At 39.7% G+C, this 14495-nt stretch overlaps 1 protein-coding gene across 3 annotated transcripts in view; it reads left to right on the forward strand.

Moving 5' to 3' along the window:
* The window catches only part of LOC148886534 (ryanodine receptor 1-like), a 54678-nt gene that overhangs the window by 27552 nt on the left and 12631 nt on the right, over positions 1-14495 (forward strand). The window contains exons 71-86 of one of the 3 annotated variants that reach the window (XM_089017779.1): positions 1025-1112; positions 1205-1297; positions 1570-1584; positions 4907-5077; positions 5151-5210; positions 5293-5427; positions 5721-5833; positions 6018-6114; positions 6196-6305; positions 6387-6438; positions 7512-7604; positions 11127-11226; positions 11315-11394; positions 11469-11545; positions 11631-11704; positions 14339-14419. In XM_089017779.1, the coding sequence (XP_088873905.1) occupies positions 1025-1112; positions 1205-1297; positions 1570-1584; positions 4907-5077; positions 5151-5210; positions 5293-5427; positions 5721-5833; positions 6018-6114; positions 6196-6305; positions 6387-6438; positions 7512-7604; positions 11127-11226; positions 11315-11394; positions 11469-11545; positions 11631-11704; positions 14339-14419 (1439 nt within the window). The remainder of the gene's footprint in view (positions 1-1024; positions 1113-1204; positions 1298-1569; positions 1585-4906; positions 5078-5150; positions 5211-5292; positions 5428-5720; positions 5834-6017; positions 6115-6195; positions 6306-6386; positions 6439-7511; positions 7605-11126; positions 11227-11314; positions 11395-11468; positions 11546-11630; positions 11705-14338; positions 14420-14495) is intronic. The other 2 variants (XM_089017780.1, XM_089017781.1) reach the window with 2 other exon arrangements.

The raw sequence follows: 14495 nt of genomic DNA on the forward strand, positions 1-14495 counted from the left end.
CATTTATGAATCATTCACAGTGGAGTCAGTGTCTGAGCTCGTCCATACATTTCTGAATTTTGTGTTCTAAATTTCTTTGTGCTAAGAAAATGCAGGTAAAACTCAGCAAATTACAAGATTGTGGAAAAGGTTCATTCATTTTAGTACAGTGATATCTTAGCTTATGAACTTAATTGGTTCCCATACAGAGTGTGTAAGGCGAAAATTGTGTATCCCAAAAATTAATTTCCCATAGGAAACCATTAAAATGAGAATAATTCCTTCCCAGGTCCCCAACATAATTTTCTACTTTCTAATTTTTTAAGCCTTACTACACAAAATATACCTTAGTTTATGTATAATAAATGTGCTATGGTATTATCATTAGAATCAGAGTCTCAAAAAATTAGAATATCACATGAAATAAACAGAACAAGGAGTTTATCTCATTCACTGCCATTCACATATTTATTCGGGAATTGAAAACATGACATCGTGCGCCATTTGCGATTTTTTTTTTTTTGGGGGGGGTTTGTTTTTTCATGCTTGGGTGCCAATAAAGCGCTGGCCATGACCTCTGGCGATGTTTTTTTCCTTTCCACAAGGGGGCAGCATTACCCTGTTTTCAATGTTATCGCTTTGTTGCAGCTTCAGCTGTTGTTGAAGCACTATAATAATAATAATAATAATAATAATAATAATAATAATAATAATACATTTAATTTCTAAGTGCCTTTCAAAACTCTCAAGGACACTTTACAGTCACGGGATAAGATTTTTTTTTTTGCGTGGGTGAGCAGCGGCAGCCATCCGCGCACCATATAAACCACTATTTATGTATTGCACTGTATTTTGGAGAGCCACCCTCATTTCAAGCTCATATAACTCCAGACCCATATAACTTAGGAATTAACACTTGAGCGGCCTCCAGCTCTAATTTTAAATAGTTTTACCTGTATTTTGGCGACAAACTAGCTTTTCAGTGTGAGTAAATGCCCATCTCTATGACTTTTAGAAACACCTGAAGTAATTTTCTGTGTTGCAGAGCAAGATGGCTGACCTGCCCTGACCCAGATGCTGAAGAGCTTTTCCGTATGGTCGGCGAAGTGTTCATATTTTGGTCGAAATCTCACGTGAGTGTTGAAGGCATTTCAGCGTTGGCATCGACGGCCGTTTGTATGAATTTGTTATTGACATTTTTCTGCTGCTGCTGCTGCTGCTGCAGAACTTCAAGCGAGAGGAGCAGAACTTTGTGGTGATGAATGAGATCAATAATATGTCATTCCTCACTGCTGACAGCAAGAGCAAAATGAGTAAGGTGAGGTGCAGTTTTTTCAGTGCCACCGATCCACTCGTGCAATTTTTCCAAGTAACAAATTTCTCTTCCGATTTTGTCATGGGCGAAAGTCATCTTTGTCATAAATGAAGCCATTTGTCAATGTTTTGTGGTATGTTCACATAACTATGGAATTTTAGGTTTCATTGCAAACAGCTATTACCGAGCAAAAAAACGGTTATGTTAACAATATTTTCTCTTTGGCTGTCCCTTTTTTTTGTCCTCATCTGTTGGGTTGCGGCTGGGTTTTCCAGGGCGGGGACTCAGAGGTTAGATCTTGCTCCTGCACGACCGCTGTGCTGACCGCATGGCACCTCACTTTGGGGGCGCTTTTCATCAACCTCCCCAACACACTGGCATATTTGATCCACACTGAGTCATTACTTATAAAGTCTCACAAACACCTCAACAAATCTACTATCAAATAATTTTGTGAACTGATATGAATAAATCAATTCCAACAACATTTTCATTTGATATAAATAATGCCCACTACGCTTGTAACATTCCCACGGCGTAGACAGACAAAAACAAAACGCTTAGCCTCGTAGACTCGATCGACCATTTTTACTTCCTGGATACGATAGATTAGATTAGATTACATTAGATGAGCCTTTATTTGTCTCACAGTGGAAAAATTTACATTTCACAGCAGCAAAAAAAATACAGGAGCTAAAGACAGCCACTCTTGCGGCGGCATTTTGAAGTCAAAAACAAAATAACAAATAATGTGACACAACACAAGGGACAGACAGTCTTCAATCTTAAACACTTTCTGCACCTTCTTTGCTGAATGAAGCTGTTCTAAATAAAAGAGGAGAGGATTAAAGCGTCCTTTTCACCAATGGATCAAGGAAGCCATGGTGGATTGTACACGTCTGCTACAAGCTAAATGTTGAAAGCCAACACGAAGCTGTAGCATCCATTGACGAAAAGAGATTGTCACACATCTCCCTTTCCCACGTAAATCCGCTTCATTTCCAAGCCGCGACCGGTTCCACATACGCATCGGTGCTCTGCACTGACTCTCTTTTTTTCTCGTCGCGGGCTCTTCAAGCTATGCATCCATCCAGCTACAATACAATACAACACAATACAATACATATTGATTTATATCTCGGCCCGTATATATAAATATATAGACCCCATAAACTGCTCCAATTCGTTTATACGTGTACTGTATAAATATCCACATTTAGATGCAAATATAGCGTAACATTTAAATTCCACATCACACGTCCTAGCATGTCAACCATTTTCAGCACACGCAGCTGTGTCCAGGGTGTCAGCTGATATTTTGGCTATAAATACCGAGGCCATTTTATTAATAGACATCGTGAAGAAAATCCTTCACAAAGTCTTTTGGATTTGGTTTCATTTAAACCCGTCTGCATCCCGCCAATGTAAACAAACCCCCTATATGTCCTATTTTATCAGAAAATAAGACACAAAACATGAATGGGATACGCTCAGTCCTGCCAGTGTGTGAGGGGGGGAGTCTGGAGGCGCTTGATGAAAGTACTCAGCTGTAGAATTGGGCTCATGGCACTGAACTTTGCACCAAGCCCACGGTGGCAGTCAGAGCCCAGTGCCATCATGCTGTCAGTTTGCTCTCTGTTGATCAACGTCAAGTTAGAATCTTGTAGAATGTCTCGTTTCCTTTCCTAGCTGGTGGGTTGACCTGTAGCGTGTGTAATGCAGCTATCTGCCACTAGAAGATGATATTAGCCTTCTCCGTGAGGGGCTGTCACGGGCTGTCATACAGGATGACCTTTCACACACACATGACTGAAATGCTCGCATACATGAGCATACAAATGGATTACTGTAGTCTGTGTTGGTGTGTTTTACTATTGCATGTGAGAGGAGGCAAGAGAGTGGGGGTTGTAGTATATTATATGAACAAATTTCAGTGTGAATGAAAAAAAAATGAATGTGTGTAAGAAAGGCGATCCTGAATCATAAACCGTGACGGTTCCGATACTTCTCTGTGCTCTGTCTCCTCCCCTTCCTGAAAATGCCATGGAGCCTCAGGGTTGCCTCTCCTTTCAAATCCTCAAATATGCAAACCCACTAACACACCTGAGGCTTAACATGACTGAGGCCTATATGTTAATAGAGCCTCAGGGTTGTTAGAATTTGCGCCAAATTTCCATTTTAACCAACACATCAGTTCATACTTCATAGCTAAATTACTCCCTGGAACGCTTTGCAGCCTGTTCCCAAAACAAAGAAGCAGAACTGAAGGTGTGGCTAAAGCCCTCTTATACTTGTACATTATGCCATCAGGGTAGTGCTTAATTTTATATACAAGCGTATACATATGACGGTCAACGGTGCTGGAGAGAATAGTTTTTATTGTCATTTACACTGTCAGAAAATTATAGCTAGCTCGCTTGTGAGATAGCAAGCAAGATAGCTAGCTAGGTATGTAGCTATTATTAGATTAGGTACAAGAATGATATAAAGTATTAAAAACACATCTTGCAGCCTGTTCCCATAACACGGAAACAGAATTAAAGGTGTGACTAAAACCCTCTTATACTTGTACATGTGGCATCGGGACAGTGCTTAATTTTATATATACGTTAACCATATAGAGTACACGTGATTGACTCTGTCAACAGTGCTGGAGAGAATAGTTTTGTTGTTGTTTACACTGTCAGAAAATTCTAGCTAGCTAGCTCGTGAGATAGCGAGATAGCTATCTAGGTAGGTGGATTGCTATTATTAGATTATGTACAAGACTGGTACAAAGTATTAAAAACACATCCTATGAAGTTATCTTTTAATACACTGTACTGTGTATATAGCACCAATAATAAAGATAATGCTAAATTCACTGGAAATGTTGAACTCGTTCATAATTGTGTACCCTGCAGAGTCTAAATTTAAAATCAACATTTCTCTGTGTGGCTTCTGCTGCTCATGAACATGACTTCCATTATTTAGCAGCAGCATGCCTGAATATATAGACAAAAAAACATGTTAGTATCACTATTTAACATTACCCGACATAACCCAAATAAAATCATCCATTTTATTCAATATGAATACAGGAACAGGGTGCTGGAGAGGTAAGCACAGGGACATGCTCGCTCTTATTAACAGTCTGTAACTAATTCATTAACGTCATTGTGTTATGTTGCGAAGCAACTAACATTTAATATATTCACCTTTAACTTGCTCATGATCATTTATGTATTGTTTGTCTTTTCAGTTTTCATTGCACGCTTGAGCGAACCAGTTTGACAACACTCCTTTTAACGCCCTTTGAAAAAGCCACCAAGACCCTCACGTTGCCCCCATACCACACTTCCACCACACCCTCTACTTACCACTCTGAGCTCAGAGAAAGTTTTTTTTGGGGTCTTTTTTAAACATACATACATACTGTGACACAAACCCTTCGTGGGTTTACCGAGCGATTTGCGAGGTTCTGCTGTCATCCCATAATACACATGAAGCAACGCTATCAAAGTTCTTGAGCGGGAGCAATAGTCTTGGATCAACTTTCGATTTTGATATCTGGTCGTGTCAGTTGTGGTACTTTACGAGATATTGTGAATACATGCCTGTATTTTGTGCCAGGGTGGCGGTTCGGATGCGGAGCGTACCAAGAAGAAAAAACGGGGGGACCGTTACTCCGTGCAAACTTCACTCATTGTGGCCGCTTTAAAGAAGATGCTCCCCATTGGCCTCAACATGTGCTCCCCTGCTGATCAAGAGTTAATCAACTTGGCCAAGATCCGATACTCTTTGGTAATTCAGTGAGACATGACTTCACAACTGGCTTTAAATCAAAATCAATTCAATTCTGCTGCTTTCTCCATAGAGAGATACCGATGAAGAAGTGAGAGAGTTCCTCCAGAATAATCTCCACCTGCAAGGAAAGGTTCTCATCCCAAGAGTATTCCAATGTACAGTGTTCCAATGTACCAATGTCCTAAATGTTGGACTTACTATGCTTTGTCCAGGTCGACAATCCGTCCATGCGCTGGCAGATGGCCCTCTATAAGGAAATGGCAGGAAAGGCCGAGGATGCTGATGCGCCAGAGAAAGTGGTCAAGAGAGTGCAGGAGGTCTCCGCCGTCCTCTATCATCTTGAAGTGGTGAGCCATTTCTTTCTTTCCTCCCAAAAATTGACTAAATCTACCGTTTTTTTCCAGTGTATAAGGCGCACCTGAGTATAAGGCGCACCGCTAATGAATTGTGTATTTTCAGACGTTTTCCATAAATGACTGAAAATGTTTTCCAAATATAATATATAAATATATACGTTTTCCAAATATAAGGTGCACCACATTAAAAGGAGTGTCTGAAACCCATGACAAAAATCAAGGCTTTTCTTTGGGAAATGCGGTCCATTTCATTTTGTTTTATTTTATTTTTTATTTTCCTACAGACGGAACATCCGTTTAAATCCAAAAAAATGGTGTGGCATAAATTGCTATCCAAGCAGAGACGCAGGGCTGTTGTTGCGTGCTTCAGGATGACACCGTTGTACAACATACCAAGGTAAAGATGTCTCCATCCACTTTTAATAATATATTTCATTTTTAAGCACCTTTCTTTTGACACTGTTTTAGGTCAATTTGCTTCTGCCAAGATTGATTACCAGCAATCAAATATCTTTCAAAACCCATTTCTATCAAAGTGATAAAAGAAAGACAAACAATTTGGATGTGTTTTACCATTGTAGGCACAGAGCTTCCAACATGTTCCTTGAGGGATATAAGCGTAACTGGCTTCACACGGAAGGTTACGCCTTTGAAGACAGAATGATAGATGACTTGTCTGTGAGTGTCAACTCATTTTTCGCCCCCCCCCCCCCCAATCCCTGTGGGTTTATTCAGTCGTTATTTCACTGTTTGTTACAGAAAGCGATGGAGCAGGAAGAAGGAGATGAAGAAGAGGAGAAAGAAACAAAACCGGATCCCCTCCACCAACTTATTTTGCATTTTAGTCGCACTGCTCTCACAGAAAAGAGGTTTGAGCGGTGAAATGTGGTCAAAACATCTCAGAAACTTTTGCAAGGCTAATTTTCTTCTGGCTTCTTCTTTTATTTCAGTAAACTAGACACAGATCACCTTTATATGGCATATGCCGATATTATGGCAAAAGTGAGTCCTTATAGACAACATTATTTTGAGTACAGACGCTCCCCTACTTATGTACATTTAAGTTACGAACAATGGTGCATACGAACATTTTGCGGGTATGTCGAAAAATGTTCGGACAGAGACGTTGTAAGTTATAATAATAATAATACATTTTATTTCAATGCGCTTTTCAAAACTCGCAAGGTCACTTTACAGTCACAGGATACATTTTTCTGTGGGTGAGCAGCGGCAGCCACACGCGCCAGAGACAGAAACTGCACAAAAACTCATTCATTTTACAGTTCTGAAGTAAATAATAATAATAATAATAATAAGAAGAAGAATGATGATAATAATAATACATTTAAGTTCTAAGCACAGAGACGTTGTAAGTTATAATAATAATAATAATAATATAATAATAATAATAATAATAATAATAATAATAATAATAATAATAATAATAATAACAATGATAATAATAATAATACATTTAATTTCTAAGCGCTTTTCAAAACTCTCAATGTAACTTTACAGTCACGAGATAAGTTTTTCTGTCGGTGAGCAGTGGCAGCCACATGCGCCAGAGTCATAAACTGCACAAAATTTTTACAGTTCTGAAGTTAATAATAATAATAATAATAATAATAACAATAATAATAATAATGAGCAGGTTCGTTCGCAGGTTAGGTTCATTCATTTAGTTCGTTTTTTTCCGAGTAGTGCTTCTTTCCGCCACTAATACCGACGTGAGGCGCCGTGAGAGCTGTCTCTCTCTAACATATGTAGTATTCTCTCCAGTTGTACATGTGCATATCTTTGTAGAACATAAATTTTCTTAAATGTTTATTTTTCACTACAAACCAATACATGTTTTTTATACAAGCCTTATACATACTTATATAAACCTTAAACATACTTATATAAGCCTTAAACATACATTCCATACAAAATGAAGCAACTTAAAAACAAATTCACCTTATGAACGACTGTTCGGAACATATCTTGTTCGTACGTTGGGCAGCGTCTGTATTTTCAGTGAGGAAAAAAATCAAATTGACATTTTTCTGATTTTTTTTTTGTGTGTGTCTTAGAGTTGCCATATTGATGAGGAAGAAGAAGGGGGAGAGGAAATGTTGGAAGAGGCTGAGGATGAGATGTCCTTTGAGGTGCGACAGTCAGAACTGGTAATGGGCGGCGAGGGGCTGGGAACCAGGAACACAATGGAGCGGTAGCTCTCGACGCATCGAGTGCTTTCATCATCACGACATCATTTCACCACCACCACCATCGTTCTCTCTGCTTCTGCTACGTCCTTTTCCTGTTTGTTTGTTTGTTTGTTTGTTTGTTTGTTGTGAGTCATTCATTTTGAGCTACTTCAGAAATTATGACAAATCCCCAATCCAGATGTTTACGCAGTGTCAGCACCGCTATCTTATCCAACAATTTGTCTCTTAAAACTCTAGAATGACACGGCGAAACAAGAACAACTTGAACGGTTTCGCTGGCAGTAGGACACCTATTCGATCTGGGTTGGGTCTAATTAGATACAATCTAAATTCATGTCAACACCAGTGGCGGGCCATGCATGTCAACCCTAGGCCTTCAGTAGTGCTACGTCTGAATCAATCCATGTGATATTACTACGCGTCCACTAGAGGATGCCGATAGCCAGGAAAGGACTTGAAGGAAATGCTAGAAATACTATCCTCTCATGAAACTGTTCGAATTTATACTATGAACGTGTGGATTGATGATAACCTCATAAAATTCCAATATTATATGATATTTTGGCTTGCTTCTATTCTTGAAAAGTCAGTCTTGAAAATGGCTTTAACAGTATATCTGCAACTAAATCCATTTCATCTCCTCCTTCAGCCATTGTGGGTTGACAAAACCGCTATCAAATCGACACAACAATATGTTTGCTTATGCAGCTCGCTACAGACACAATATGCTAGCTTTGGCCAGTATGCTCTTATCACTAGCGGCTAGTGATACTATTATTGGCTAGTGATTACCCAATTATGTGACTAGCCAATCATACTTTGCGAAAACCCTGACTTTGACCAGTGCCTTCCAGCAGGCCTTGGGTTGCCAACTAGAACTCTGATTGGTTAAAGCAACAGTTTTATCGCCATTGATTTTTATGCTCCAGGGCCTCCAGAACTGATTGTGAAGGCGTCCAGGTAGATTTCTGACACTGGTAACAATGATGGCTGAAATGTGATTGGTTAAATGCTTAAATACGAAAGCACACACTTGGAAGCGGCGCAACAGGGTAAAAGTAATAAAAGGAAACTGATTTTGAATTATTTAATAAGAATTCATGTGATTCAGATATTTCAGCAGAGAAGGCCTTGCAGGGCGTGACGCCACACCACTGGTCAACACCAATATTAACAGTACTAATAAGAATAATCATCATCTGTGTATTTTATTCATATTTTTAGAAGATATGATTAATTAATATTTTGGACATTTTAAGGCACAGTTAGATGTATATGTGCACTTGTGTAAAAACAAGTTGCGATTAAGCTATGTCTTTTCTGTCCCATTCTTCTCTCTGTGTCGCTCTTGTATTCCCCTCATTACCTCATGTAATCGCTCCCGCCTTTCTAACCTCCCATCTTTCTTAACTTGACTGCCTCTGATCAAGTGCCCCCCCTCCTCCCTCACATTCCCCCACTCACATAGCTTACTGACAGACTACAGAGCAGAAACGTTTAAAGAAGCTAAACATTCACGCACATAGCCAAGATCGGCGATAACGACGCATCGCACTCGCCGTAGTCAAGTACACGATGAAGGCGAAAGGTGTGTATAGCGTGACACATAGCGGGTAAAGCTCGGATAGGCCTACGCGGGTGGCGGGTGGTCGGGTTGGGTTTGTTGGTGCGGGCGGTTGGGAAGATGCGGATTTCTTCCACGCTGATTTGTGATATGTTGCTGAAGAATGTCTCTTCTGATTCAGAGATATTTATTCAATGGCCATTTTTGCCTCTGAAGTGCATATAATTGGCTATACTTGACGCTGTCTGACATTAAGTAGGTTTGTGCTGACTTTTGAGGTACGAATTGTAACCAAATTTGAAATCTCATACTACATCTCATATTTGATTGGTATCTGAACATGGAAAGCTAATTCTACCTGGATGTACACAAATAGACTCAATTGTTTCTGACAGTGTCGAAATTCATTTGAATTCGTTCACTGCTATTCACAAATGTATTCAGGAATTGAAAATAACGACACTCCCCTACTTACGAACATTCGAGTTACAAACAACGGTACATACGTTGTTTTTGTAGTAACTCTGTATTCTCTCCAGTTCTACATATACATATCTTTCTAGATCCTATATATTATTCAATGTTTATGTTTTTCCAGTACAAACCAATATATACAAAAACATACATTCCATACAAAATGTTCCACTGAAGCAACTTACGAACAAATTCACCTTACGAACGACCGTTCGGAAAATATTTTGTTGGTAAGTTGGGGTGCGTCTGTATGACCTAAAGCGCCATTCCCATTTTTTTTTCTGGTTTTCTTGATTTGTGCTTGACTGCCGATAAAGTGCTGGCCATGGCATCTGGCAATGTTGCTTCTTTCCCACAAGGGGGAAGCATTTCTCATTTTTTTTATAATAATAATAATAATAATAATAATAATAATAATAATAATACATTTCATTTATAAGCGCCTTTCAAAACGCTCAAGGTCACTTTACAGTCACAGGATATTTTTTTTTCTGTGGGTGAGCAGCGGAAGCCACACGCACCAGCGTTCACTCAACCAGGAAGTAACTCAAATACATTTTAAATATTTAAATACTTTTCCATGTTAGTGCTTAATTCCAGCTTCAGCTGTTCTTAAAGCGCTATATACTGTATTTATTGCATTGTATTTTGGGCAGTCACCCTCATTTCTAGCTCATATAACTCCAGACCCATATAATTCAGGAATTAACTCTTTTTTTCTGATGAAAAAAGAGAGTCTAAGGTTTCTTACGAGGCATTGAATGTCTATGTAGCCCTAAAACTCTATATTCTGTGGGTCCTGCAACTTCAGTGCAATCACAAAAACCCTGGCACGAGAGTGGACACATTTTTCCACGTCTGGCAGTGAATGAGTTAAAAAAATACAAATGAGCTCATCTGATTAGGATTAAAAGCGCATTCATGTAAAACGCCAAAGAAATATCTCTGATACAGAACCATTGCGGCTCTTGTCTGCATCACGCAGACAAAATCCGCAAGCTTCGTGGCTGCAAAGTTGGGCCGTTGCTGCTTCCTGTAGTCTAACGCTTGCTCCAGCCGGCAAACGTGAAGAAGTAGTGTTGTGACTCCACCACTAATGAAGTGTGAGAGTGTGAATATGTATGTGATGAATATGTTGAATAGACATTACCGACACCTTTTTATGTGTGCTCATGAATAAAATTAGGGGCTTTTTAAAATAAACTGGTAAGTCAATATTGCATAAATGACGCAATTGAGTGTTGTATGAATGTGAGTTTTAGCAAGAATCTAAATGGATAGAACGAATTCTACCTCTACCATTCAATGCCAATTCGAAATTAACCCCAGACTGAAAAATACGCAGTTGCATTACGGGGTTTTAGAATATGATATCTATCCATTTACATTCCAAATGTGTGAGGCTTCCACCTGGCGCATATTCATCATGTTGTCAACTGTAGGAGAAAGAAATGGAGAAACAAAGACTACTTTACCAGCAATCCAGGCTTCACAACCGTGGAGCTGCAGAGATGGTCCTGCAGATGATCAGCGCTTGCAAAGGTGGACCTTCTCTGCCGACGCTCCTTCATAGCACAGCACGTTGACGCCCTCACGGCGACTCTTTATGACGCCATATTTGCTTTGATAGGCGAGACGGGTCCAATGGTGTTGACAACCCTCAAACTAGGTATCTCCATTCTCAATGGTGGAAATAGTGAAGTTCAACGGGTAAGCCCTAAATTGCACTCGTCATGACATATTCGAATGAATACAAATGACAATGTTTTGTTCCACATTCCCAGAAAATGCTGGAGTACCTGAGAGATAAAAAGGATGTCGGTTTCTTTTTGAGTGTCCAAGCCTTGATGCAAACATGCAGGTTTGTTTGCGATTACTGAATAAAAAGTGCCATCATTTCATCGAGATGAAGATTGTGGGGGTTACATTGCTCACATTGTCCACAGTGTCCTGGACCTGAATGCTTTTGAGAGGCAGAACAAGGCCGAGGGTCTGGGCATGGTCTCAGAAGAGGGCACCAGTAAGTCTCTTTCTCCCCCATATTGCATTTTTTTGTCTATCTAGCTATCTAGCGATCCTGCAATCAAGCTCTAGCTACCCAGCTAGCATCCATCAATCCATCTACTTACTTATTTAGTTGTTTATTATTTTTTACAAAACAAGCCAAAAATGGGTTCATTTTGCAAAATAGTAAGGATTACTTACAAAAAATAGTATCTAGCTATCTAGCTATCAAGCTATCGAGCTAATGAGCTATCGAGCTATTGAGCTATTGAGCTATCGAGCTATCTAACTCCAGGTATCTAGCTAGCTATCCAGCTAGCATCCATCCATATACTTAATATTCAGATATTCATTTAATTATTTGTTTGTGAATTATTCTTGACAAAACAAGCCAAAAATTCACTTTGCAAAATAGTAAGGATTACTTACAAAGAAGAATATCTAGCTAGATAGCTATCGAGCCATTGAGCCATCGAGCTGTCTAGCTATCCAGCTATCCACCTAGCTATTCACCTAGCTATCCAGCTAGCATCCATCCATCCATCTACTTACTTATTTAGTTATTTATTTAGTCTCATCTCATCTCATTTTCCGTACCGCTTAATCCTCATTAGGGTCGCGGGAGTTGCTGGAGCCTATCTCACCTGTCTTCGGGCACGAGGCGGGGGACTCCCTGAATTGGTTGCCAGCCAATCGCAGGGCACACAAAGACGTACAACAGTCACTTTCACACTCACACCTAGGGACAATTTGGAGTGGTCAATCTGCCTGCCATGCATGTTTTTGGAGTGTGGGAGGAAACCGGAGGACCCGGAGAAAACCCACGCGGGTCCGGGGAGAACATGCAAACTCCACACAGGGAGGCCGGACCGGGACGCGAACCGGCGACCTCTGCACTGTGAAGCCGGTGTGCTAACCACTCGACTACCGGGCCGCCCTATTTATTTAGTTATTTATTTAATTATTTGTTTGTTTATTATCTTTTACAAAACTAGCCAAAAATTGGTTCATTTTGCAAAATAGTAAGGATTACTTTGGATTTGGAATATCTTTCTAGCTGTCTAGCTAGATAGCTATTTTTCCGCATCATGCCAATGAAGTGTTAGCCTTATTAAAATTATATCCAGTACGAACAAACAAATACCACAGCAAATGGAAATTCATTCGAATGAGGCAGAATTATGATTTACGTAACATGCTTAGCGGCATAAAAAAAATCGCAGCCGGCAAGTATCTCGGTGGAGATTCAATTCACATGATGCATAAGTTTACGCCGCAGGTCAAGCCCATAATCATCTTACGTTCACGGCGGGCGCATGATTATTTGATATGATCCCTCGACATTGTTAGAATTGATTTGTGCAACATTATCAAAATCGTTTTTACAATAATTTCAAGTATTTTCTTTCTCTGCTAGGCCTCACTTGGTGCAATTGACCTCTGAAATTTTGAGACTTTGTTTAAAACACCGCCAAGTACTTCAATGTTCTCTGCATATACAGTACATGGGTTTTACATGTACAATACAGTGATACCTCGGTTTACAAACCCCATGACTTACGAAGTCTTCGGTTTACGAACGTTAAATTTATGAAAATTTTACCTTGGCATACGAACTTTACCTTGGCATACGAAGTTTTTTCGTACACGGACCTGCCTCAGTGAGTGATGTGTCATTCGCGAACGAGCCCGTTCTTCTAATTTAAAGCAAATTCTTTACTTACAGACAGTGTAGGTGTTCAAATACCTGACATGTTTCCGTATGTCTCTGACGAAGGCGGACGTATACGCCGAAACATGTCAGGTATTTGAACACCTACACTGTCTGTAAGTAAAGAATCTGCTTTAAATTAGATATCAAGTAGACAGGATGAACTTAGTACAACGAGCCCGTTCTTCTAACAACAAAATGGCAGCCAATGGTATTTGTCCTCTATTCCCCGCCCCCAGTCTTCGGTTAAAGCAGTCTTCGGCAGACGACAGAGAGAGAGTGTGAAAATGTATTTCAACTTTGATAGTTCAAAGGCAGAGTGTAGACTGCAAGGTTAAAATATCCCATCAATCAGGCTCCACAAATAACCCGCACAAGCTATCTGTGCACTTGATGCAAAAAGCTATTAACCCAGCTAAACAGAACACAATTGATGAGGAACTAGATAAAATTATCGCAGAGAAAGCACCTCCAAGGGATCATTCCTCAAGATGGTAAAAGAAGAAGGCTACGTTTCTCATCAAGTGTTTAATGCTGAGGAAACCGGCCACTCCATTTCATCAAGCCATCAACGACCATCACAAAGGTAAATAAAACGACTTTATTATATAGTAAAGTTTATTTCTTTAATTATAATACCATAGCACATTAGTTATACATAAAATAGGGTATATTTTGTGTAGTTTTAAGGCTTAGAAAATTAGAAAATAGAACATTATGTTTTATGGGGACCTGGGAATGGATTATTCTCATTTTAATGGTTTCCTATGGGAAATTAATTTTTGGGATACACACTTTTCACCTTACACAGTCTGTCTGAGAACCAATTAAGTTCGTAAGCCAAGGTGTCACTGTATGTTTTTGCATAGTATATTTGCCACAGCGGTTGGCATTGAAACTGCAATGTGGCTTATCAAATCAACTTTTTATTCATTTTAGACGAGAAGGTCATGGCAGACGACGAATTCACCTGCGACCTCTTCCGCTTCTTGCAGCTGCTCTGCGAGGGTCACAATAACGGTGAGTGCGGAGAGATGGTTCCTAGTCGTGGTTGCGGCATTGTTAGCTGTTACTAAAATGACCCAGCGTCCTGTTT

Source organism: Hippocampus bargibanti, linkage group LG16 (genome assembly GCF_051943395.1).
Source record: "Hippocampus bargibanti isolate YZ-2025 linkage group LG16, ASM5194339v1, whole genome shotgun sequence".
Classification (NCBI taxonomy): domain Eukaryota; kingdom Metazoa; phylum Chordata; class Actinopteri; order Syngnathiformes; family Syngnathidae; genus Hippocampus; species Hippocampus bargibanti.